Source organism: Rana temporaria, chromosome 1 (assembly GCF_905171775.1).
Source record: "Rana temporaria chromosome 1, aRanTem1.1, whole genome shotgun sequence".
Classification (NCBI taxonomy): Eukaryota; Metazoa; Chordata; class Amphibia; order Anura; family Ranidae; genus Rana; species Rana temporaria.
Genome location: NC_053489.1, coordinates 630,136,448 through 630,163,775, shown reverse-complemented (window position 1 = coordinate 630,163,775; position 27,328 = coordinate 630,136,448). Strand labels below are relative to the sequence as shown.

Sequence of the window (27,328 nt, the reverse complement as noted above, 5' to 3'; positions counted from 1 at the left end):
ACGTTTAAAAAATTCTACAGGTTGCAGGTTTTGAGTTACAGAGGAGGTCTAGGGCTAGAATTATTGCTCTCGCTCAAATGATAGCGGCGATACCTCACGTGTGGTTTGAATACCGTTTACATATGCGGGCGCTGCTCACGTATGTGTTCGCTTCTGCGCGCGAGCACGTCGGGACGGGCGCGTTTTCTGGCTCCTAACTTTTTTAGCTGGATCCTAGATTCCAAGCAAATTTGTCAAACCCTGTCATATATATATATATATATAGTGAATATTAAAAGAAATTTAGTCAATTTCCACGTGTTTTCTTCATAAAGTAATAACTAAAAGTGCAGTTCTTTTGTGACGTGCTCTATTCCTTAAATACAGTGCACATTGGCAATCCTGTGCTCCCCACCTGTGAGCCCCCTCACCGACCAGTGTGTTTTTTTTTTTGTATAACAGTCATGCGCGCTTTATCGGATGTTAATGGTATGCTGGGGCTTGTGGTGCTCGACTGTATATAACCCAGAGACCGTATCACAGGGGTATATATATGTCTGCCAATTGCATGTATGTGAAGGACAATAAAGGAAGTCTATATAGCATAATTCTATTTATTAAAAATGGCCTTTAAAATCAGTTGCTCGCATAGGACTGAGAATACAAGAAAATTCGCTGGAAAAGAAGGGACACACTGGTGTGCGCTCTACTGTGCATTCCACCAGCTGCATATGATGTCACTGATGTCTGTCAATTGACGTAATTTGCCCTTCCTGGGCATCTTCAGAGGTTGAGCCATTGGTGATATTTTTTTTTTTTTTATAGATCTAAAACGCCTCCTACTACACCCATTGGTGCGCACTTCCTCTAATGCCTGATGTAGGGTCCACTTTCTCAGGCCATTAGTGCATAAAGTTGAATACACCTAAAATGGCCACAGGAGGAAGGGGGAACTACATTAGGCATTAGAGGGAGTGCACAGCAATGGGTGTAGTAGGAGGAGTTTTAGGTGTAAGGAACCACCAATCACCTATGGTTCAACCTCCTAAAGATGCCCAGGAGGTGGGGAGAAATGCGTCAGTGACCAACATTGGTGACGTATCTGGCCAGGGGAGCACATGCCGGTGCATCACTTTCGGTCCAGCTTATGTAAGTGTAACTGATTTTGAAGGCCATTTTTAATGGAATTGCGCAAACAGCCTGGTTCAGGATTAAACTCGCACAAATGCCCCCATAGCAAGCCGCTTGCTATGGGGGCACTCTGAAGGGAAAAGGAGCCAAGAGCACCAGCCGGGAATCCCAAAAGAGGAGGATTGGGGCCACTCTATGCAAAATCATTATACAGAGCAGGCAAGTATAACTAAATAGTTGTAGGAGGGCTCAGTTGGATTGAGGATAAAGAATAAACGCCTGCATTTTGTGGGAGAAGCTACCTTTTTAAAGTAGAACTATAGGCAAAACATTTTTTTTCATTTTGGATAGAGTAAGGCCTCGTACACACGATAGGTTAAACAGAGGACAGCGGTCTGATGGACCGTTTTTCATCGGTCAAAACCGATTGTGTGTGGGCGCCATCGGTTATTTAACCATACGTAAAAAAAAAAAAGCCAACTTGTTTTAAATTTAACCGATGGATTCCTAACCGATAGAATAAAACTGATCGTTAGTAGGCACGACCATCGGTTAAAAATCCACGCATGCTCAGAATCAAGTCGACGCATGCTTGGAAGCATTGAACTTAATTTATTTATTTTTTTCAGCACGTCGTGTTTTACGTCACCGCGTTCTGACACGATCGTTTTTTTAACCGATGGTGTGTAGTAGGCGCGACGGACCATCAGTCAGCTTTATCGGTTAACCGATGAAAACGGTCCATCGGTCCGTTCTCATCGGATGGACCGATCTTCTGTACATAAGGGAGCGTTCTAACCCATGTCATGTATTTGCTTTTTTCCCCATCTGTGTCCCATTGCAGTGATTTCACTTCCTGTCCCATAGCTGAACAGGAAGTGAGGCAATCCCTGCAAATAAGGGGAATTCCTTGGGGCCCCCAGGTCACCAGAACTAGTGTCCCCATTGGAACATAATGGTAGACATGCATTCATTTCTCACTCTAGTGATGGCATTTTTCAGAGAGGGTTTCCTGATGGTGAGAACAGTGGATTTATGCGTATTGATTATTGACGTGGCCACTTGTAGTCTCCATCGGAAGCTTATGTGACAGAATGACCATGCAGGAGCACAGGGACAGAGCATTGTCCTTCTATAACAATTAATATGAGTAAGGCGCCTATGGCAGAAATAAGTATTACTTCAGTGAACATTGCAGATTTAACAATGTTGACAATAAAATATTAAAGCTTATGAGATTTTAGTTCATAGATTTACGAGTACTTTAATGTGTTCTAGCTTGCAGGTGACGCATTTACTTGAAGGCCTGTGCTCCCTTTAAAAAAAAAGGAAGTCAAGGCTGCCATGGCTGACCACATTCCTGAAATGCTAGTTGCAGGGCTGCATGTCCATTCAGCCAGTTATAGACCAATAACAAGCATGCAACCAAGGAATTGATGAAGAACTCCTATTCGTTTCAGGTCTCAGGATTTTAGCCACTGAATCCACATAAAGCAAGGCAACTGGTAATTTCAGAAAGGGATAAGCAATGGCTGCCTCTATTTTTGCCGGTACAGGTTTCCTTTTATTAGAAGTCCCCAGTAATACTGTATATCCATTGCCTTCTGACCGGATTAAAAATTTGCCTGGCGCTATCTCTAGCTGTCCTTCATATTGTGGCGTACTATCTCTTGTTCTGTATTAAGAACTTTGTCTCTGTGCCAAAATTGTGCTTTATATCTGCCAGATTTCTGATTTATAATGAGCCAGTCACTGGGGAATTCTGCCTTCCCCATAGAGCCGAACAAATACTCTTTCATCTGAGCTATTTAACATTCTCCAGTTTCTAGGTTTCCTTTCAAGCCGGGGTTATGCCAGCCTGCAGAGTACGATTACATACATGCTGCATTTTTAATTATCCTGTGTTTTCAGAATTCAAAGAGGCCCAGAGGAGGAAGAAACAACTGCAAGAGCGATGCAAGCTGGAAGAGAGTATTGGAAGTGCAGCTTTAACATGGAACACGGAAATTTTACCCAACTGGGAAACCATGTGAGAAAAATAGATTTTCTTATACTTTGGTGGAGTTATGCCACGTACACACGATCCAAAAATTGTATGAAAAATGTCGTCCGAGTACATGGTACATGGCTTCTGTGAGCCGATCATGACAGTTCATCCGATTAATATTTTATCGGACATGCACGAAAACTTTCCTCGTATGATACCAGATCGTACGATTTTCGTTTGGTCAGTACAGTTGTCCGAAAATACAACACAAATACATTACAACACATGACATCACTTCCGAACGAGAATTTTCATGGCGTTCGCAACCTATTCAATTTCTACTTGCGACTAGTAAACGGAAAAAGTCGGACGATCTGTCCGATTTTCGGATCGTGTGTACGTGGCATTAGGACGGTTAAAGGGGATCTGTAGCCGAAGGGCTTGTTCACACATGTGTTGATTATGAAGACGGAAGCAATGTTCATTAACGCTTTCGTTGTTTATGAAAATGCTCGATAATGCCCATGGAAGCGTTGATTTTCTAGTAGGAAGTGCGTAAAAGGAAAGTGATGTAGAGAAAAGGATTTAATTAATATGTTGATTACGATATACTACAAGAATTATACAAATACCAGAAGTGTCCCCACATGGTGGGTGTGCTCAAATGAATTTAAATTAAAGTGAAGTTCCTCTCAAAAATTGAACTTCCGCCTTTTGGCACCTTTCAGGGGAGTGGGAAGCAGATACCTGTGTTATCCATGTACTTGCTCCCACTTCCGGACATAGATATCCGTGGATATCTACACCACGTCCGGCACCTCCCCCTACCCCCCCCACTGTCTTCTGGGAGACACACAGGTCCCAGAAGACAGCATGGACCATTCAGATCACGCAGTGCGACTTGCGCATGCACAGTAGGGAACCAGGAAGTGAAGCCTTGTGACTTTACTTTCTGATTCCCTTACCGAAGATGGCGGTGGCAGCCGAGGGACAGATCGGCTTCGGGTGCCGGCATCACGGGCGTATTTGTAGCTGCTGACTTTAAAACATTTTTTTTTTATGTGGAACTCTGCTTTTAAGTTTTGACTGCTGCAAGAAAAAGGTGTGTACTCCCTTTAAGAATTAGCATGGGAAGTTCCTGCACTGTCTGTGCTCAGTAAAACATATGGAAGCTTAACAAAAATTGTCTACAATATTTGCCATATAATTTGTTTTCATTTATTTCAGGTACTTCTATAGCGCTGTCAATTTACACAGCGCTTTACATACACATTGTACATTTACACCAGTCCCTGCCCTCAAATAAATTACAACCTAATGTTCCTAACACACATTCATACATATACTAGGGCAGGGCTCAAAATTTCAAGTCCTGAGCTACTAGCCAGGCCTCAAGGCGTACTCGCCACCAGTTGCCCCGCCCAACCCCTACCATGTCCCGCCCCCCAATCCAGCCCCTAGACACGCCCTCATAAATTCTCATAAAATGACACTTAAATGTTTTATGCAGAATTAAGTTAGAAAAATAAATATTAACCACTTAAGCCCCGGACCAATATGCTGCTAAATGCCCAAAGGCGTTTTTACAATTCGGCACTGCGTCGCTTTAACAGACAATTGCGCGCTCGTGCGACGTGGCTTCCAAACAAAATTGACGTCCTTTTTTCCCCACAAATGGAGCTTTCTTTTGGTGGTATTTGATCACCTCTGCGGTTTTTATTTTTTGCGCTATAAACAAAAATAGAGCAACAATTTTGAAAAAAATTCAATATTTTTTACTTTTTGCTGTAATAAATATCCCCCAAAAACATATATAAAATTAATTTTTTTCCTCAGTTTAGGCCGATAAGTATTCTTCTACCTATTTTTGCTAAAAATCTCAATAAGCGTTTATCGATTGGTTTGCGCAAAATTTATAGCGTTTACAAAATAGGGGATATTTTTATTGCATTTTTATTAATTATTTTTTTTTTTACTACTAATGGGGACGATCAGCGATTTTTTTTTTTTTTTTTTTTTTTTTTTTTTTTTTTTCGTGACTGCGACATTATGGCGGACACTTCGGACAATTTTGACACATTAAATTGCATTCTATATTGTAAAAAGGACAGTTGCAGTTTGGGAGTTAACCACCCGCTGAACATTTTAGGCTTCACCTAGTGTGTGTTTACAACAGTAGGGGGGTGTGGCTGTAGGTCTGACGTCATCGATTGTGTCTCCCCTATAAAGGGGATGACACGATCGATGCGCCGCCACAGTGAAGCACGGGGAAGCCGTGTTTACATCTGGCTCTCTCCGTTCTTCAGCTCCGGGGAGCGATCGCGATGGAGTGGCTATAAACGAATAGCCGCGCCATCGTCCCGGATTGCTTCCCGAGGGAATCCGCACGCAGCGGGGGGGGGGGGCGGGGGTCGACCCGCGGAAAGGCAAGGACGTATATATACGTCCTTCTGCCTGTCCGTGTCATTGTGCGGACGTAAATAGTCGTGCGGCGGGCGTTAAGGGGTTAACAACTACTTTTCCGTGCCCAAAAATGCAGCCTGCCCATGTCTACCATTGCAGCCACGTGTCCCCACTTTGCAGCCACGTGTCCCCACTTTGCAGCCACGTGTCCCCACTTTGCAGCCACGTGTCCCCACTTTGCAGCCACGTGTCCCCACTTTGCAGCCACGTGTCCCCACTTTGCAGCCACGTGTCCCCACTTTGCAGCCACGTGTCCCCACTTTGCAGCCAGGTGTGCCCACATTGCAGCCAAATGTCCCCATATCGCAGCCTACCTGTGCTGGGTAAGAGAGAGGAGCTGGAGTCGCCGCCTGGTTGTTCAAATCGCGGGGAACCGCTTTCAATTCAATAGCGGTGTTCCCCGCCGTGAGCATCATATACAGCCCCTCCCCCTTGTCTGCAAAACTTTGATAGACAGATCACCCGTCCAATCCTGGGATGGGTGTTCTGTCTATCAAAGTGCCCGGACAAGGGGGAGGGGCTGTATATGACGCTCGTGGCAGGGAACACCGCTATTGACTTGAAAGCTGTAATGTTCCCCGCACTTTGAACTACCAGGCGGCGACGACATCAGCGGCGACGCGACTCTCCTTGCTCGCCCCCCCTGCTTCCAGGCAGCCCACACTCGCCAGCCCTCAAAATTTACTCGCAAAATGCGAGCAGGCGAGTGTACATTTTGAGGGCTGTACTAGGGCCAATTTTAGACAGGATCTGATTAACCTACCAGCATGTCTTCCTTTTAACTCCTGTGTGAACAGTACTGTGTGGTACCATTTGTAATATTCATGGCAGACATTTCAAAATGCTGAATAAATGAACACATGGTATTGACACATGTGTGAACGAGCCCTAATGAAGGCATTTTAGATACAAGCGATTTGCCCAAAAAGCTATATAGTGAACAGATTCCTCCATCCCAGGAGGATGTACTTTGACAGCTGGCTTACTAACTGTCAAATAACCCGAACAAATTTTCACCCGACGCCTCCTTCGATTTTTCAATCTATGGACATTGGGCACCATACAGCAAGCTCAAATCATTTCTCGCAAAGAGCAATGAAAATGAAAGGTGAATGTTACCGAAATGTATGTGGGGGAAAACCTCATTCACTCATTTTTTTTTTTTTTTCCCATTAGGTGCTCTTCCCGGAAAGTTCGAGAAATGTGGTGGCAGGGAATACCACCCAGTGTCAGAGGGAGAGTCTGGAGTCTGGCAATTGGCAATGAGTTAAACATTACCCATGGTAAGTCTAAATCCTGCAAATCTGTCTGCTTTCCCTCTAAAATGTCCAATTTGCATGAAGCCCTAGAGTGCAAAGTATTGAAGAGCCTTTTGAAAAGCAATGATGTATTGATGTGTATATTTCAGAGCTGTATGATATTTGCTTATCTCGGGCCAGAGACCGATGGAAATTCCTGAGCATGGGGGGCTCTGAAGTGGAGAATGAAGGTGAGGAACATTCTCTGTACCTAATCAGTCTAGGATTGTCTAATAGACTTCCACTTTTACATGACTTTCTACTACTGTTCATTTATATATAGCCACTCGTTTTAACCTCTTAATTTGATGAGAATATTCTATCTGAAAAAAAGATTTAACAGTGACGTAAGAATTGAACCATTTGTGTTTTTTTTTTTTTTTTTTTTTTTTTTTTTTTTTTTGTAGACTCAGGTTTGTCTGCAGCTGACCGCGAAGCCAGCTTGGAGCTCATAAAACTGGATATTTCTCGGACGTTCCCAAATCTTTGCATTTTCCAGAAGGTATGTCACAATGTTACCATATTTGCTATATGTTCTTGTCTCGGACATTTTTTTTCTTTTGCATTCTAAATGTTTGAATATATTTGTTCAAGTACAAGTTCAGGAATAATATAAAAAGAAAAGTAAGGATTTTAATAGAACTACTGTTGCCGATATTTCTTGATCATTTTGGTTTATGGTTTTCACTGCAGGTAACATCTGCAGAATTACTTACTTTTTCTTCTTCCTTTTATCGCACTCTCTGTTCACCATTAATCAATGTGACATTAGTTTAAAACCTTGTGGGAAAAAAAAATCTATTTCACAACAGTTGTATTTTCCTGGTAAGATTGTTCAGCTTGCAGGTATCAATGGAGATTTGTTTCCCAGCTCTATTCTAACCATTCTCAGCTGGATCCGGGGATGGTCAATGGATAGGCTTAGATAGACAGTTGGTTGTGCATTAAAACAATATTTTTATTCTGTTAAAGTTAAAAAAAAATTGTGACAGAGCCCTGAGTTACAGCAACAATTTGTAAACAAAAAAAGACAAAGTGCAGCGCCTTCTAAGCGTAGCAAGCAAGTTTAATTGAAGTAAAATGTTAGAAACATATAAAAGACCTACTCACAAACATACGTAGGTACAGGCAGGAATATAGGTATCATCCGCGTGTGTTTCCCGGGGACCGTTCGATGTCCTGGTACAGGCAGCGTGGAGATGTCCCTCTCTGTACAGCAGCGGCGGCAGGAACCGAGGCGCCCTCGGAACTCGCAGGCTGAGGTCAGGTTTCCACTGCGGACTGCAGACGGCGTCACTTCCGGGCGCGGGAGGTGCACACGTTCGAAACTTTCAAGTCTCTTCCTCAGGCTGGGCTCTGAGGAATTTGTGCCTATGCAGATCAAAGCAAAGTGTTCACTTTATTGGCGGCCTCTGCAACAGGGTATACCTACCTTCCCTTTTATTGCCCTGCTGCTCAGGTCATTGCCATTGGAAGTGAGGAGAAATGCCCCACTCCAGATAGGAGAGCATGCAACTCTTCCTCACGCATGACAATTAGGATGTTTGGCAGTTGACTGTGACTAGGATCGCCTTGAAGCTTGCATAGGGCAGTTACAGGCTAGCAAAGGGAAGAGAATAATAAGCTACTTTGCGGGCATGCTCTACAGTGTTTTTTTTTTTTTTAAAGGTCTTTTCTGCTTTGTGCAATAGTTTTGCACAGAGCAGCCTCGATCCTTCCCTTCTCGGGTCCCCCGCTGGCACTCCTGACTCCACCCCCACCCCCCCGCTGAGTGCCCCCATAGCAAGTGTCTTCCTTTGGGGGCACTCAAGCTCCTAAGCCACACTGTGTGTGTGTCCATTGACACACACAGCATGTTTCTACTCTGCCCACTGCTCTCTCATCGCTGGTTGTGATTGATGGCACTGGGAGCCAATGACTTCCGATGCCCCAACGAGACCCGGAAGTGAGGGGAGAGAAGAGCTGCAGACGTGCACGGCGCTGTATCGAATGAGGGCTCAGGTAGGTAAAAGGGGGGAGAGGGGGATGCTGATGCCTAAACATTTTTTTTACCTTAATGTAAGGAATGACCACTTTAACCTTCTGCCTTTTTAGCATAGGGTCATAAAAATCCGCATAGAGCCAAGGGGTAATTGCCATGACGTGCAGGTATACACAATGTACAGAGTCTTCTTTGTTCAGCCATTGATTGGCCACTGAGAAAGTAAACATGATGCACAATCGAGTTACTTGGCCATGGCATTTGGCGGGGATTGTACACTTCATTGTACATATGAGCAGGGCCGGATTCCAGACAAGGCCAGGCCTCGGGGCGGCAGTGGGTGCAGGGGCGGCACTGCGGCTGAGAGGAAAGGACACTTTCACTTTAATTTCCGGAGTTCCCCCATGTCATGTCACGGATGGTGAGAGGAGAGAAAACAGAGGGAAGAGGAGGTGAGATTGCTCTCAATGTAATTTTCGGCAGCAGCAACCCACCCACCCCCCCCCCGGTTCTCAATGTCATTTTGTCAGACCCCCCAATGCTCAATGTCACCCCACCTGCTTCTCAATTTTCGACAGCAGCACCCCCCGCCTCTCAATGTCATATTCGGCAGCAAACCCCCCCCCCCTCCTTCTTCGTGTTGTTGCCGAAAAAGTCCCCTGGCGGATAATGTCCCCCCTGTACTGCGCAGGCGGGGGGCGGGATTGAAGGACCCGGCCTTGGGGCGGCAAAGGGAGTAAATCCGGGCCTGCATATGAGACAGGGTATGAGGGTAATTCAAAAAGTACATGTATGGCCCCTTTCAGACGTCCGCTCCGCCTGTCCGTTATTACAAGTCCGTTAACGGACTTGTAATACATCCCTATGGGATCGTGTCCGTTAGTGGATGGAGCATCCGCTAACGTCCGCGTCCGTCGGGATCCGGTTTTCGGACGGAAGAAACCCCTATTTTTCTTCCGGCGGAACGGAACTGATGCAGACGGACAGACGGTCCGTCTGCATCCGGCTCCCCATAGGGCAGAGCGGAGCTGAGACAGAGCGGTCCCTGCACTGTGTGCGGGGACCGCCCTATCCGCCGACAGCTCAGCGGGGATCCCCGCTGAGCCGACGGAGACACACGGAGCGGACCCAGAAACGGTCCGCTCCGTGTGAAAGAGCCCTAAGTCTATTTTGCGCCAAGGACAAAACTACACAAAAAATTAACCTGCTTGCAATTTTTTTTTTTTAAGTAATTTTGGCTTAAATGCCTTCCCGCCAGTAGACTTTTATATGTGAGCTTTAACTCAGCGCTGCCACATATGTGCACAATTGTGTGCCCCCTGCACTGGGACCACACTCTCACAGATGGCGTTCGGTCACTGTTTACAGTCGAGAGCAGGAAGGATGAGCTGCCAGTCAGTGATCACTACATCAGGAAGACAACAAAACCCCTTTGGCCTTAAAATCCCATTAAAGAGCTGCCTCTTGCCAGCGGAAAGAGGTTAAAGAGGCTGTAGAACAGGGGTGTCAATCTCCATTTCATTGTGGGCCAGATCAGTGTTATGGTTGTATCTGTAAGATTAGATGTCAAGAGCCCCCCCCTATCAGAAATAAAGAGTCACCCACCCTCCCTTACAACATGATGCACCCCTCTTTCCTTGTGCTGTTGCCAGGAAGAACCTGGGGGGGGGGGGGGTGAAAGCAGAAAATGCAGGGTCTGGAGGGGAGGACCAGAGGAAGGCTGAAGTCGGCTTCCAGAGTCTGCTGAATGATGGGACCAGGGGAGGCAGAGATAAGGTGCGGCTGCACAGAGAACTGCAGGATCTGTAGGAGAAGTTCTGTCCTCCTCTGTGCTGCGGTCTACAGAGACGAGGGGTATGCTGGAGAGGTGCAAGGGCCACATGAAATTGGGGGCCACATTGAGCACATGTGCTGTAGAGTATTGCCCAGTATCTAGTTTGTGTTGATGTTATCCTTTTTGTCTTTTTCTCGATTTCAGGGTGGTCCTTACCATGACATGCTGCACAGTATTTTAGGCGCCTACACTTGTTACAGACCCGATGTCGGTTATGTAAGTTTGCTGTACAAAGAATACCTATGAATTTAAACCATGTTATGATGACTCCATTTATGTGTGAGGATAAGAAATGCATGCAGCAGTCCCCACAATACATAATACATGTCCCAGACTTGTGTGTGCGGAAGATGCTGTTTTCCTGATCATCACTGATAGGCTCTTCCATTGTTTCCTGTGTTTCAGGTACAGGGCATGTCTTTTATAGCTGCTGTTTTGATCCTGAACCTAGATACTGCTGATGCCTTTATCGCTTTCGCAAACCTCCTAAATAAACCCTGTCAGATGGCATTTTTCAGAGTGGACCATGGCCTTGTAAGTATCGGGCAAATTGCTTGAAGTTTGTTAATTGACATTTAGGTCAATTAACAAAGTTGCATGACTTATTTTAAATGCATTTGTTATTTCATCATAGACAAAAAGAAAAAGTTGCGCTAATAAACGTAATACAGACTGCACTGAGGCAGAACAACCAGTGCAGAAAAAAGAATGTGATAACAAACCAGTGATCTACACGTGATAAAAAAAAGTGTCCAAAGCAATCATAGACTTGATCACACTCCAAAAAAATGTCCCAATAGAGAAATTAATCAATTCCAATGATCTCCCAAGTGCTTATTGGTCCACCATATGCAAAAAGGGGTGACGATAGAGACCTCCACCACTATCACACACTGCCTCTTACCGAAAGGCCGTGATCTCTTAATTATAGGAGATCTTAAACGGCATATAACAGATGGTGTCTTCATAGGTGTCTTCAGGGAAGGGACCGTACGATATTGCCTCATATGTTATACCAATGCAGGATATGACATGAAGAAAAAAGAACTTGCATAGCGTAAAATCCTCAGGTTTTAATATTAAATAAAAAGATGCACACTTACGTCAAATGGACGTAAAAACGGCAAAAACTTAAGCCGGCCGGCTCCACAAACACGCAGCTCGTATCTTCAGTGTCTGATCACTTTGACGCGGTGACGTCAGAACGTCACCTCCCAACGTTTCGTCTCGATGGGGACGTGGTCCCTTCACTTGGGAGATCATTGGAATTGATTAATTTCTCTATTGGGACTTTTTTTTTGGAGTGTGATCAAGTCTATGATTGCTTTGGTCACTTTTTTTTATCACGTGTAGATCACTGGTTTGTTATCACATTATTTTTTCTGCACTGGTTGTGCTGCCTCAGTGCAGTCTGTATCACGTTTTATTAGCGCAACTTTTTCTTTTTGTCTATTTGTTTAATGTTGTATAACATTTTGTGTTGCTGCTTTTGTTTATATACACAATTTTTTTGAATTAGCGCAGTAACCTTTTTCCACTATTATTTCATCATAAGATGATTTTTCACATGACGTAATTAACTGGAACTAAACTTGTATTTGAGAATTACAAACTGAAAATGCCATTTAACTAATTTTTATTCAAGGCAAATTACCCATCCATCCATGTCTCTATGCTTTATTTTGGTAACTCACTTTGAAAAACATCCCCTGACATATCTGGCTGTAGCCGTCTTAAGTATGGGCAGATGATTCTTGTAGCATTTACTTCCTGCATTGTATCCTTAGCTCAGGCATTGAGGTGTTCTGTCAGATTTTGTAATGAAAGTAATGTTCTGTCACGGCCATCTTGGTACACCCTGTGCTTGGCCTGCAGTAAGGATACAATGAGAAAGCGGCAAGCGGACATCGTTTTTACATCCACGAGTCTTGCATTTCACACTGATCAGTAAATTGAGCTTGTATTTTGAAATCTGTCTCACTGTTTTGATTCATTTTAAAAGCAGCGGTCTTCTGTCAGATCAGCAAACCTGTGAGATCGGCAGGCTTGCCGCTGCTTTTAAAATATAGCATCAAAACAGTGTGACGAATTTCAAAATACTGTGTTTTACGATATATAAGCGGAGTTTACTGGTAAAAATAAATATGAAATGCAAGACTCCAGTGGGTGTAAAAAGATGTCTGCTTGGCGCCGTCTGACTGCAGGCTTACAGATGATGGCCCAGATCCACGAGGAACTTAGGGCGGCGTATCTATTGATACGCCGCGTAAGTTCTACGATGTGCCGGCGTATCTTTTGATTTGTATTCACAAAACAAGATACGCCTGAATGTGGGCTAGATCCGACTGACGTACGTCTTAGTACGCTGTCGGATCTTGGGTGCATATTTACGCTGGCCGCTAGGTGGCGCTTCCGTTGATTTCCGCGTAGAGTATGCAAATTGGCTAGATTAGCAGAACGTACGTCCGTCCGGCGCATTTGTTTACGTAAGGCTTTTTTCGGCATAACGTTACCCCTGGGTCTATGAGGCGTACGCAATGTTAAGTATGGATGTCGGCACAGCGTCGAATTTTCCGTTGTTTGCGTAAAACGTTCACGAATAGGGCTTTGCGTAAATTACATTCACGTCGAAAGCATTGACTATTTGCGACGTGATTTCGAGCATGCACACTGGGATACCCCCACGGACGGCGCATGCGCCGTTAAAAAAAAAACGTCATTTACGTGGGGTCAAGATGAATTAATGAACACGCCCACATCTTAGCCATTTGAATTGCGCGCCCTTATGCCGACAGTTACACTACGCCGCCGTAACTTACGGCACAAATTCTTTCAGGATATGGAAACTACGCTCTAAATTACGGCGGCATAGTGTATCTTAGATACGCTATGCCTGCCTAAAGATAGGCAGATATTTGTGGATCTGGCCCGATGAGTGCGGGGTGTACCAAGATGGCCGTGAAGGAACGTCACTTCCGATACAAAATCTGACGGAACACAGGCAGGAGGATGTGCTTGGCTGAGAAAACCCCTCCTCCTCCAGATAAAAGAAAAAAATGCCCATGAAGACTCCTGGAATATGACATAATTTTAGCCTAGGCCAGAAATCAGGAAGCAGCTGAAGAAATGGAGATATATAAATAAAAAAAGAAAGTAAATATAATCTTCAATGTACCTTCCTATCTATTTACTAAAGATGACAGCATAAGGAATAAAATGGTGAACATTGATGGAGTTTAGTTCCACTTTACCCACTGAAAGCAATAATGTCTCATAAATCAACACTTTATCTCATGAATGGTTATTTTATCATTGCCTGCAAAGGCCTCGTTTCTGCTCTCCTCTATAGGCACTTCCCACACAGAAGATGTTTTATGGAGCAAAAAGCTGTATAATAATCAATTTTGTAATTCAATATTTAAATTAAAAAAATGACACAAATGGCAATGTATTTGACCCACTGTCTAGAACGCTATGTGCTGTGATAGAGCAATCTTAAACCTCAAACCAAAAATGTTAAACATTGCAGGTTACTACTCATTAGATGTGGTGACGGCATTTGTTTTTCTTTTTAGGCTCCCCCCCCCCTTCTGTTTTCACCTGGTGATCTAGCCGGTAACACGCCTCCTGTATTAGAGTGCCCCCACTCTGGGTGAACGAGCATAGGGGGCACCTTTGGAAAGCAGCATTGTCAGTCTGGAGCGGCGGGGGGGGGGGGGTTAGATGCACTAGCAGGTTTAACTACACTAACAAAGTGTAGCTGAACTCCAAACAATTTTTTTTCTCTTTTTGGGGTTAGTTTTACAAAACTAAAGCTGATCATTGTAGGCACCCATCAGTGGTATATGGTGTGTCTCATCCCTATATCTGCTACATCTGCAAGAGAGCTTGTTGTTTTGAAAAACCGACTCACTGGCCAGATCACAAGGTGAAAATAAGAGAAGGAAAGCCTAAAAAGGAGAACTAATGAAGCCACAACATCTATTGATTGGTAAGCTGTGATATAATATAATACTTTGGGTTTAATACTCCTTTAGGAATTATCAGTCAGTTGTGTTTGTTGTACGTTTCTTGCCTGTACTCGTCCTTTGCTTTTGATAATGATGCAATTTTTTTTAATCCTATCTTTTCACTGTTTGTTTTTTTGTAGATGTTGACCTACTTTGCAGCATTTGAAGTATTTTTTGAAGAAAATTTGCCTAGGTTATTTGCGCACTTCAAGAAAAACAATCTGACGCCAGATCTCTACCTAATAGACTGGTAGGCTTTTGTCAGTGTTTTGGGGTTCATTTAAACAGTATCAAGTTACACTAACAGGTTTATATATAACATACATAAGACATATTTATGGCTAACGGAGCCTTATACTCAAATGATTCCCTCTTACCCCTTTGGTCTGCTTGCAGTGGTGGTGCGTCCATAGTGGCCGCTGGAGCGCCGCCCCCTCTCTCCTGCAACTGTCACTCAACAATACATAGATTCATGCATTGCATGAATCTATGTATTGTCGCCGCTGCCACCCACTATTCTGGTGGCTGGCCCCCTGTTGAGTGCCGGCCATCTGAAATAACAGCGGTGGGTGTGTTTTTGGAAGTGTCTATCAGAGCCAGCGGCTCCCAATTACAGCCTGTGTGCCCTAATCGGCTTCCAAATGGTTAACCAGAGGGCGCACAGGGTGTGCGTTCCCTGGTTAACATTGACACGCGTCTCAGCCAATCTGGTTCACCGGGTCTGGTTACCGGTCACCTGATTGGCTGAAGTGACATTGAGGGCGACGTTTGATGGCACAGTGGCTGTGTTTGATGGCACAGTGAGGCTGCAATTGAGAGCTCCAGGAAATGCCATTGTTCAATTTAGGCCAGTTTTAGTATGAATCTCAGATATGCTACTACTACTACAGTGGAACCTCAGATTGCGAGTAACGCGGTTAACGAGCGTTTAGCAATACAAGCACTGTATTTTTAAAAATTCTGACTGTTTGCTAGTGTTGTCTCGCAAAAGGATTCAAGCCAACTTCCTTGTGGAGTGAGCAACCCCAGAAGGAAGAGGGGCGAGAAGATGGACGCAGCCTGCACAGGGGACAGCGCTGGATTTGTTTGCAGGTAAGTGTCACATAATGGGCTAGTATGCGATGCATACTAGCCCATTATGCTTTTAAGTTGCAGGGTTTGCAGTGGGCAAAAGAGGAAGTAAAACCCATCAGGGTTTACTTCCTCTTTAAGAGGTACAGTGAGTTGGGCTTCAACATTGCCTTCTTAAAGGGATTGTAAAGGCAGAAGCCCATCTAGATCCAGCGATGTTTCCTGAGTGTCTTGTCTGCCTGGGACTCCCCTTCTCATTGGCTGAGAGAGCAGCGCGGCACCATTTAGCTCCTGCTGTAGTCAGTCAGCCAATGAGGAGAGAAAGGGGGCAGGCTGCAGCTCTGTGTGTAAATGGACACAGGGAGCTGTGGCTTGGGTGCCCCCATAGCAAGCTGCTTGCTGTGGGGGCACTCAACAGGAGGGAGGGGCCAGGAGCACCAAAGAGGGATTTGAAGAGGAGGATTGGGGGCTGCTCTGTGCAAAACCAACTGTACTGAACAGGGAAGTAGAACATGTTCATTATGTTTAACTAAAAAAACAAACAAAAAAACAAGACTTTACAATCACTTTAGCCGCTTAAGAACCACCCCATGTACATATACACTGCTCTTAAGCGCAAAATAACGTACCTGTACATTATTCCTCTCTTCAGCTCTGGGGTGCGCGTGCAATGGCAGTTGATTAAAACCTTATGCTCACCAGATATTTTGCCCCTGTGCATCCAATCTTAGGCTGGGTTCACACTACGGTTTTCCCGACCGTCAGCCGCATACGATTTATATGGAAAACCGTATGCGGCTGAAACGGACGGGAACGTATGGAACCGCACATATGTGCGTTTGCCATTGACATTAATGTTAAAGGAAAACGTATGCGTTTGCCATACTGTTTTAAGAACGGCCGCAAAACCGTGGTTGAACACGGTTTTGCGTACGTTTAAAAAACGTTTTGCCAGCAAATCGTACGCACCCGGATGCATCTGAGTGCATACGATTTGCAATGCATTGTCTATCTATAAGTTTTCCCGTCCGGGCCCGTACGTTTTCAATACTGAAATCGTATGCGGCTGACGGATGGGAAAACCGTAGTGTGAACCCAGCCTTAGTGACTTCATGCACTTGGGAGGCACATGTTCAGCTTCCAGTCTTGGTGCCAGCGGCCTGTCAAAATCTAACGGGCTGAAATCTGGGAAGGCAGAATGCAATACGTGCCGCAGTCATGACGCGTCACTTCATGCCCACCCAAAAACTACCCAACATGTGATCACCGAGCAGAAGGTCCACTGAACGCGACCCATTGTGGGAGAATGGGGGAAGTGCCGCAAAAGCCCCTGAATAAATCAGTTGGTGTTTTGATTTAAAAAAAAAAGGGAAATGCGAACGTGAAAGGAATATATTAGTGCTCACTGACTACACATAATTGGAATTTTAAGAGCCATTTTGGTGTTTTGCACAAGATCAATAAATTGAAGGAAATGTCGTAATACAGAAGGGAAAGATTAGGAGTTTAAATTGTCAGTGTGCAGTAATAAGACAGGACTGACACCTGCTGGCCAGTGTCATTATTTCATATTCACGTATTGGAGGCTTAGAACTTGACTCTCCTCCCTTTGCCGATCACATCTTCGCCCATTCTTCTTTCCGATTCAGGATCTTCGGCCATCTTGATTGGCTGGACCAGAATGACGTAGCTCTTGTGCACAGGGGTTTATTCATTCCAGCACCGAGGGGCAATGAAGAATGTACATTGAGAATGCTTAGCTTATTTTCCTTTTTTTTTTTTTTTTTTTTTTATAAATTCTTTATTTTTCATATGTTCTTCACATAGTTCATAGTGTACATTCTAAAGCAGGGGTTGCCAATTAATTTTCCCAAGGGCCCAGATAAGAAGCTGGGACTATTTGGGAGGGTTAAATCAATAGTAACCGACCACTGTATGCACAGTGGCAGGCTGGGATGAATTACTGCTTTCCAGGAGGAGAATTACAATGCGGGCGAATTACAATATGGTCCAGCGGGATCAGCATAGTGACCATGCACTGATCTTGATGCATTGCACTGTTCACTTTTTTATTAAATGGTCTGTCACACATACTTAAAATGTATAATTGGCTTGTGAGCAGTGTAAGGCAGTAGGTTGCCTCACGCTGCTTTTGGGGAAAAAAAGTACTGCGTGCTGTACTTTTTTTCAGCGCACACTGCCAATGCAACACTTCAATGCAGTGACGTGAAACAGGCACACAAGAGACAAGGCGTTTGCCTTGTCATGCAGTGGGACTGCACTGGAAAAGGGGATAAAATAATCCAACAGTCCCACTGCACCAGGTGCAAATGAACCCTGATCTCAGCTGTCAAGGAGGATCAGATAGATGACTGGCACCTGCTGTGGGAAACTGGCACCCTGGGGAAGAAAGACCATGCAGCTGCAAGGCGGGGTAGGTGGGTGAGTGCTGGTAGGCTGTGTACAGGATCACTGCTCTCTGACTGGGAAGGACAGTTGTGCGTTACACTACACTTCGGAGTGAAGGACAGTTTTGGCTGGTAACAGAGTGGCAGGAGAGCGCCATGGGGAGGTCTCCTAAGCAACTCTCTCATCTCAGAAACCAGCCTCCCTGACATGCCAATTGGCTCCTCCAGCTCTATCCCTCTAGTTTTTGCATGCTTTCCAGATTCCACATGGATTTCTGTCAGCATGCCTCTGTGAGCCCTTTGCTTCCAAGCTGATAACTTCACAGAGGTATGCTGATAGTGGAGGCATTGTGGGCCAGACAGAGAGCCAAGGGGCTGGATGTGGCATGTGGGCCACAGTTTGCCCAGGTCTGTTCTAAAGAATGCCTCTGAACAGGCTGGTGTGTCTGTTTTTATGCAGAAGGGACAAACTGTGCTTTGAAAAAGTATTTATACCCCTTGACATTTTCCTCATTTTGTCAGGTTGCAACCAAAAATTTTAATGTATTTTATTGTGTTTTTATATGATAGACCAACACAAAGTAGCACTTAATTGTAAAAAAAACTGAAAACCCATTGATCATTTTCCTTCCACTATCCAAATAGTGTAGAAAAGTGTAGAACCACCCTTTACTGCAATTACACCTTTGTCTTTTTGGGGATGTCTCTAGCAGCTTTGCACATCTAGAGAGTGACATTTTTGCCCATTCTTCTTTGCAAAATAGCTCAAGCTCTGTCAGATTGGATGGAGAGTGATTTTCAAGTCTTGCCACAGATTCTCAATTGGCTTTAGGTCTGGACTAAAGCTGCACGATTGATCATTAAGGAACCAAAATCGTGATTCGAAAGTCCCCCCCCCCCCCCCACCACCACTCTGATCTTAAAACAGCATTTACCCAATTTCTATGTAATAAGTGCAGAGTTCTCTGCTCACTTCTGACAGCTAATTGTTGATTGACTACAGATTGCCCTAGGATGGTAATCAAACACCCTTAATACTACATAACTGCCACATCCTAATAATAGAGAATAAATGTTGGTTGTTGCAATATTTGCGCAGCGGTCTTTTCAAATAAAATTTATTTGGAAAAAATACACTTTAATGAATTAAAAATGAAACTGTAAAGTTGGCTGAATTTTTGGAGATAATGTGAAAGATGACATTGCGCTGAAAATCATGAGAGAATTGTGATCTTTATTCTAAGAAAAAAAATTGTGTTTCTCATTTTAGTCATGCAGCTTTGGTCTGGGCTTTGACTAGGTCATTCTAACACATGAATATGCTTTGATCTATTCTAAACCATTCCATTGTAGCTCTGGCTGTATGTTTAGGGTCATTGTCCTGCTGAAAGGTGAAAGGTGAACTCTCAAGTCTTTTTTTGCAGACTCTTACAGGTTTTCTTGTAAGATTGCCCTGTATTTGGCTCCATCCTTCTTCCTATCAACTCCGACCAGCTTCCCTGTCCCTGCTGAAGAAAAGCATCCCCACAACATGATCATGCCAACACCATGTTTCACGGTGGGGATGGTGTGTTCAGGGTGATGTGCAGTGTTAGTTTTGCACCCCTTTTGGTCTCATCTGACCAGAGCACCTTCTTCCACATGTTTGCTGTGTCCCCCACATGGCTTCTTGGAAACGGGACTTCTTATGGCTTTCTTTCAACAATGGCTTTTTTCTTGCCACTAAAGGCCAGATTTCTGGAGTGCACAACTAATAATTGTCCTGTGGACAGATTCTCCCACCTGAGCTGTGGATCTCTGCAGCTCCTCCAGAGTTACCATGGGCCTCTTGGCTGCTTCTCTGATTAATGCTCTCCTTGCCCTGGCCTGTCAAATTTAGGTGGACGGCCATGTCTTGGTAGGTTTGCAGTTGTGCCATACTCTTTCCAATTTCGAATAATGGATTGAATAATGTTCCGTTATATGTTCACAGCTCTTTTTTATAACCTAACCCTGCTTTAAACTTCCCCACAACTTTATCCCTGAACTGTCTGGTGTGTTTCTTGGCCTTCATGATGCTGTTAGTTCACAAACGTTCAATAACAAACCTGAGGGCTTCACAGAACAGCTGTATTTATACTGAGATTAAATTACACACAGGTGGACTCTATTTCCTAATTGGGTGACTTCTGAAGGCAATTGGTTCCATTATATTTTAGTAAGGGGTATCAGAGTATAGGGGGCTAAATACAAATGCACACCACAGTTTTCACATATATTTATTTGTAAAAAAATATTAAAATCATTTATAATTTTCCTTCCACATCACAACTATGTGCCACTTTGTGTTGGTCTATCACATAAAATATATTTGTTTTTGGTTGTAACATGACAAAATGGGCAAATTTTCACAGGGTTTGAATACTTTTTCAAGGCACTGTAACATGCCACATATATATTTTTTTTTTTTTTACAGTTTTGAAGCTTTTCCATTTTCGTTAATTATTTTTAGTCCCAGTAACATCCTTGATGGGGGGCCTCTGTACTTGGCTATGCAATGCAGGTGGATCATGGGTGGGTGGAGGAGCCAGCCAGGTGCCCTACTTGGCTTGCTGAAAACATTACAGCAACCTGCCACATTACTCCTCTCAACAGCCATTAGCCCCAATGCAAGCAGAGGACCATAATAAAATAAATATAAGAATGCTTTGATGGGTGAAAGTCAGTCTGGAGGAGTGACCGTTCCTAGGAAGGATGTGTTTGTGCATGGACTGGTTTAGGTAATGTCCCCATGATTTTGAGCCTTCATGATTGATAGAACTGAAATTCTTCTAATCAAATGTGTGGACCAATTTTGTTTTTATCTGCGTTGTTTCTTTTTTGTTTTTTTAGACCTCTAGGCAGTATTACTGATGATAATTGAGTCTGTAAAATTCTTCTGTCTTGCAGGATTTTTACCCTGTACAGTAAGTCTCTACAACTGGATTTAGCGTGCCGAGTGTGGGATGTTTTCTGCCGGGACGGAGAAGAGTTTCTGTTCAGGACTGCACTGGGAATACTGAAACTATTTGAAGACATTTTGACAAGGATGGACTTCATTCTTATTGCCCAGTTTCTAACCAAACTCCCGGAGGACTTGACCCCCGATGACCTGTTCGCCTCTATCGCCTCAATTCAGATGCAGAGCCGCAATAAGAAATGGTCACAGGTAAGACTCTTACATGATGTGCTAGGAGTTCATCAGCATTTGCTGGACCAAATGACAGATTAGTACATTTGTACAGGTCTGTATATTCTTTATACCTTTAGCTGTCGTGGGCATTTTTGACTATGTCCCTTGGACTTGTGTTATACATGTACATGTCTGTGAGGGCAATCTCATTTGCTGGAAAGATTTTTTTATTCAAAGTTTTTTTTTTTTATTACAAGTTTAAGTCATCATACAAATGTTCATGTTTAAAATTAATTGTCATGAAATAGTTACAACCAGGATGCAGCATCCGATAAGATCAGCGTTCCCAACCTAATAAATATCACTAAACCATAGTAATTAAGAATGTAGCGTATGTGGGGAGACTTTACTGTCTCCTGGCAGCATCCTACCCCAAAATTTTCCCACATGGCATTGCAGAACTGATAGCAAGACAATTCAAAAATAATGAAGAAGAGAACAGAAAAAAGGGGAAACAAAAAAGGGGGGGGGATCGGGAAAGAGCAGAGTTGGGTGCGTCCCTTCACTCCACTCCGGGTCCCCGCTCATGAACCCGCTACGCCCTCAAGGAGCCTGGAGATAAGTGATCCAGGGATTCCACACTTAAAACTTGGTTTGCCTATTTCGTCAAATACTAGTCAGTATCTTGTTTCACCATGGCAATATTGATTACAGGCGATGCTGGAAAGATTTTGACACTGACACACGTTAAATGGCATCACCGCTCAGAATTTTCAGCGCACGAGAAGTCCGCTTTGTTGCTTTTGTCTTCTAGGCCTGTGACTGTTGAAGCTAGAACTTGACATAAGCCAGGCAACTAGCATTTTTTGACAGGCCATACATGGGTCGAATTTCGAAATAATTTTCTTTCTAAATTCTTATCTAAGAATTATCGTTCGTATTTTGCACCATTAGCGGGCTGCAGCAATAGCAGATTTTCGCACGCAGTGGCGAACACGTAGGTCATGCCCAGATATGTAAACGATGATTGCACCACACACATGAGGTATTGCCCTAAACGTTATAGTGAGAGTAATATTTCTAGCACGAAGAGCTCCACGGTAACTCCAAACTGATAACGAGTAAACATTTTTAAAGTGTCGCCTAAATCAGTATGCCCTGGTTTATGCTTTCCCTCTGATTCCAAATTTGTTGCGCAGGATTCGGAGAGAGGGGGTTCCACTCTGGTTTCCAGAGATTGAGACAATAGACGGGCCATGGACACTTCAATGTCGCCCTGATCTACTGTCTCAAGGTCCTATATTTCACCCCAATTAACAGTCTCTAAATTTAATGGCATGGCTATTGAAGCCAGGGTGTTTAAGGAACCTGGGCATCTCGGGACCAGTAGTGTCTACCCTAGTGAATGCTAGAAAAGCTGTCACTAGAAAGAGCCATCATAAGGTCTGGAAGACTTTTATATTGCTTGATGTGAAGCCAAAAAATGGCATCCTCGGAAATACATGATTGGGAAAAAATTTATTTTCTACAGTCAGCTGTGAAAATCAGATTGGCTTTGAGTACAATCAGAGGTCAAGTTTCGGCCCTATCGGTGTTCTTCCAAAGGCCTTCATCAAAGAATTGGAGGTGTTTTATATCTGCTGTTGAAATCCTATTTTCTTGTAAAATCCTTTTGTTTGCGTACATCATGGGACACGAAGGTCCCGCCCCTCTTTTTGAGGATTCAGTTCTTCTTACAAAACTGAAGTACTTCCTGTATGGGGGGGTTGTATAGAGGATCACTTCCTGTCTAAAGACCTTTGGTCTACCAGTGTCCATTCACCTGGAGATGGAGTATAACCCAGCAGGTAATGAATATTAGCCTGACTCTGTCCCATGATGTACTCAAAAAAGGATTTTACAAGTAAGTACCGTAATTTGGCTTCCTTCCACAAGCGTGCGCATTTTTAAAGCATGACGTGTTCTGTATTGCAAGATCTTTAATATTTCCCAAAAAATGGGATATAGATGTGATTTGATTTTTTTATAATGAGATTTTTTTTTTTTAATGAGTTTTAAAAACTGCTGCCATGTGACATAAACAATTGCAATGACTGCCATTTTATTCTCTAGGGCCTCTGCTATTTTCTAGCAAAAAAGAAAAGATTTTTACTTGTCAACAGAGTTTCAGAAATGGGCCTGGTCCTTAAGTGGTTTAAACATTGGTAGCTTGGTGGCCATGTTATTAGACAGCAATAATGAAGCTTGGTGGTTCATCTCTGATGGCATTCTTGTAACCTAAAACATTCCTGGCATGGAACAAGTTCTCTGTAAATGGTCAGTTTAATTGTTGCATGAGTTTGATTAATGGCAAGATGTAAACCCTGCATGTCTTGTGTTCCAGATTCTGTCGGCATTGCAGAAAGATAATCGTGATATGGAGAACAGAAGTCCCGCACTCAAGCGCTAAACATAATCTCAGGATGGAGAAGTGTTTTCAGAAATATGGTGGATTTTGTTTTCAATGGGAAGATAACAATTCCATTTCAGGACTGTATAATACACTGGAATTGGCCTTAATATGTTACTGGTTACCTGCATACTGAAGAGGCAGCTGAGCACTGGTTCATAAACATGCAGGCTATCAACCAGCTAGGGACTAATCACTAGATTCTAGTCAGCTGATAGGCGAGTATTGATTTGTAACGAGCATGACGGGTACATGCTGACCAACTATTTTCCATAAATATTCCATGAGCTTTCTAGAAGGACCATGGTTGGCAAATATTGCCTTGAATCCATGAAGCCACACTTCAGCTTTTTTATAGTCATGTAAATGGGTATGTGTGTGATTTATTTTTCTCTTTTCTGCTGTAGAACAAATGGGCATGATAAGAATTTTGCACATGGACCATGACTTTTAGTAGGGCAGCTAATGAATTAAAGGGTTAGGCAGCCCAAAGCTAATATTTCAGTTTTGGGTGGATGCCGATTGGCTCTGAACTCTTACTCTGACCTGGCATTCAGTGTCGGCCCACAAGTCATCCGATTGTTTTTTTCCTTTATTTGACTTCATATGGAAAGTCTAAAGAGACTGGATCTCCCTGCTTGAATTTGCAGTGCTTGCGGCAAAGATCAGAGCATGGAACAGCAGGGACAGAAAACAAATGAGGTCAGCCTGCTGACATCCATGTTGGCTTTGGTTGTACTGACCCTCTAAAGGAAAACTGTAGCTTTTTTTTATGAGAAATCATTTTGTGACAATAAAGCATTTTCTATATGGGACGGTTTCATGATTACTTAGACCTATGGGAGAAGCAGTCATGTGAATGTCCCAGAGCGATATGGCACTTGTTGACTTAAAATTAAGTTAAGATATATACTTGGTCTGATAGTATCCAAGAAGTGGTAAATTAGGTCATCCATAATGGGAATAATTATTGGTGAACATCCATAGGCAGGAACATCCATAGGCAGGAACATCCATAGGCAGGAACATCCATAGGCAGGAACATCCAAAGGCAGGAACGTCCATAGGCAGGAACATCCATAGCCAGACACCAGCAACTGCTCCGTTTCCACCTAATGCTAAAGGCTACTCAAAGCGGATGTCTTAGTTGTGCGTTGCTGCTGGCATGTTGCATCATATGTTGGCTTCTTTTATCTCCCAGGAACTAAATTGATTATATTCCACTATCAAAATTTGTTTCCACGTGACTGCGTCGAACATTACAAAACTGAATAAAGTAAAAAATTGTTTAATATACAGTCTATAAATATATGGTTCCTGTAGCTTCAGAGAATTCACGCCTTCATTCTGGACTTGTGGAACATAAGCTGCTATTAAAAAATTTCACTATTGGTGTTCTAGAACTATTCCCGGCTTATAGGAGAAGTTTCAGTCGCCTGGTGGAACTTATTTAAGTTGACCCTTTGGGATCCAGGAGAGGTAACTGCAGCCAACATGTGATTCCCCCTTGCAACTTTCTAGATTTGGATCGACTTAATCTTGGCTTAAGGCCCATACACACGATCAGACTTTTTGGCAACTGTCCGACGTGCCTGTTTTTAGCAGACAATCGGACCATGTGTGCGCTCCAGTGGACAAACTTTTTTTCGAATTTTTAATCGACAAATGTTCGCTGTGAGAACAAACTTTCCAGCAAAAAATGTCCTACGTCGGCTAATCTGATTGTGTGTACACAAGTCCAAAGTACAAACACGCATGCTCAGGACCAATGTTAAAGATCAGACAACAATAGCAGAAGTTGCCCAAAGGGTGGCGATAAAGAGCAGAAAAACCACGTAGTACATCTATTGCATCACTACGTTCGTGTTTGTTGCCGTGTGTAGCCATACCAAGTTCACAGACAATGCCCTTTGGACAGAAATCCACAGAAAAGTCAGTTGGAAGTCCGATCGTGTGTATGAGGCTTTAGAGATTCTCCACTTCTAGAAGGTACCCAAGCTTCCTTGTTCCAGAAGAGAATGCCCAAGGCTGTAGTGTCTTGGCCAACACAGCGCTTGGCAGCAAGATGGCATTCTCTTGGCAAGCTGGAAGGACTGAACCTCCCAAAACAGAAATCCCTGTGTGATAGGGGACTCCTCTGCTAGGAGTAAAGGAAAGTACCAGCAGTGCCAGCGCTCTGTAGAAATGTCTCCTCAATAAAGACATTTAAATGTTAAATCTGCTACATTATTCCTGATTTAATATTTTATATGTGATAGGCCGATAAAACCTGGGGGAAAACCATTGTTTGAAAGAAAAAAAAATGGTACTTTATTTTTTCTTGATGGGCACTTACCAAAGATAAATTCATGTCTGTAATGTTAAACATTTAATTGATACCGCCATGGCAGCTGTCTGAATCGATTGTGAATGTCCTTGTTGGGTTTAGTTTCAAATTTGTCACTTTGGGGTTTATTATACTAAAGCTAGAGAATGCAAAATTAGTCACACTTCTGCAGAGAAGCCAATCTGCTTCCAGGTTTTATTGTCAAGGCTTAATTCAACAAGCCGAGGTTAGAAGCCGATTGGTTTCTCTGCAGAAGTGTGACTCATTTTGCACTCTCCAGCTTTAGTAAATCAACCCCTTCTGTCTGTGTAGATTTGGCAGTGGAGTAAAGAGGACCTGTCTGCCTCTTGAACTCTCGGACCAATACATGGTTCCATTACACTTAAATATCCTTCGGTCATAACGGTTTTGTCAGGTGATGAGTTGTCAGGCAATGGAGATTTTCTAGATAATTTTACTTCATACTGGAATTCTGATGGCCTCAGTAGGGCATTATGGGTAGTTTTTCCATTTCAGTGTCTGTCTACACAAATGTACCAAATCCAGCACTACACTTTCTAATCCCAGCTGATTTTGAAAGTGGATTACTGTGGAATACAGAAACTGAAGACATGTAGACATGGTAAGGCAATGGGCATGTAGGCACCTTTTCACCTACCTACCTTCTGGCATGACTTGGCAAAAAGTTGGATCAGAAATGTAGCGTACAGTAAAATAACACATACATAAACCAGAAACCGAAAAATGTTCCATGTCTCATGCAATGTCAAGATGACCGGAGAAAGCCTAAACTGATGCATTTCCTCCACTATTTCCCCCTTGACATGAGTGGGGACTATCCCATTGCATTGAGTCTTAGATTTGGAGGTCATTAACCTCAATGTTTCTCTTATTACTTGTAGAAAAAACAGATTGGGTAAAGCATGGGCTGTATGTGCATAGCTTAAAAAAAAAAGTGTGTGCAGATGGTCTGGGATTTCATGGGACTGTTGGGTATCACTCAGGATGCTTTCACCCAAAAATGACCAGAATCTCAGGAAGGGGAAAGATGTGTGTGATGGGAGAAACTTTAACAACCAGTCAGTATATCTTTACCATTTAAAAACTGTAAAAAAAAAATCTGAAGGTAAATGTGATCGTTTTCCTTGTTCAACATTATCAGATGCTTTCTACTGTCGGTACGGTTTCGTCCAGTGATTTTTGAGCTGCAAGTGTTGGCATCGACATCCGGAAAATATTA

General features: G+C 43.4%; 1 protein-coding gene across 3 annotated transcripts in view; it reads left to right on the top strand.

The window, feature by feature from the left end:
- The window catches only part of TBC1D14 (TBC1 domain family member 14), a 174,592-nt gene extending 150,017 nt beyond the window's left edge, over positions 1-24,575 (top strand). For all 3 annotated transcript variants that reach the window (XM_040335387.1, XM_040335388.1, XM_040335389.1), the window contains 9 exons: positions 3,022-3,139; positions 6,737-6,843; positions 6,969-7,049; positions 7,266-7,360; positions 10,818-10,889; positions 11,079-11,207; positions 14,824-14,933; positions 21,091-21,349; positions 23,697-24,575. In XM_040335387.1, the coding sequence (XP_040191321.1) occupies positions 3,022-3,139; positions 6,737-6,843; positions 6,969-7,049; positions 7,266-7,360; positions 10,818-10,889; positions 11,079-11,207; positions 14,824-14,933; positions 21,091-21,349; positions 23,697-23,762 (1,037 nt within the window). In that variant the 3' untranslated portion in view covers positions 23,763-24,575. The remainder of the gene's footprint in view (positions 1-3,021; positions 3,140-6,736; positions 6,844-6,968; positions 7,050-7,265; positions 7,361-10,817; positions 10,890-11,078; positions 11,208-14,823; positions 14,934-21,090; positions 21,350-23,696) is intronic.
- Positions 24,576-27,328: the final 2,753 nt, after the last annotated feature.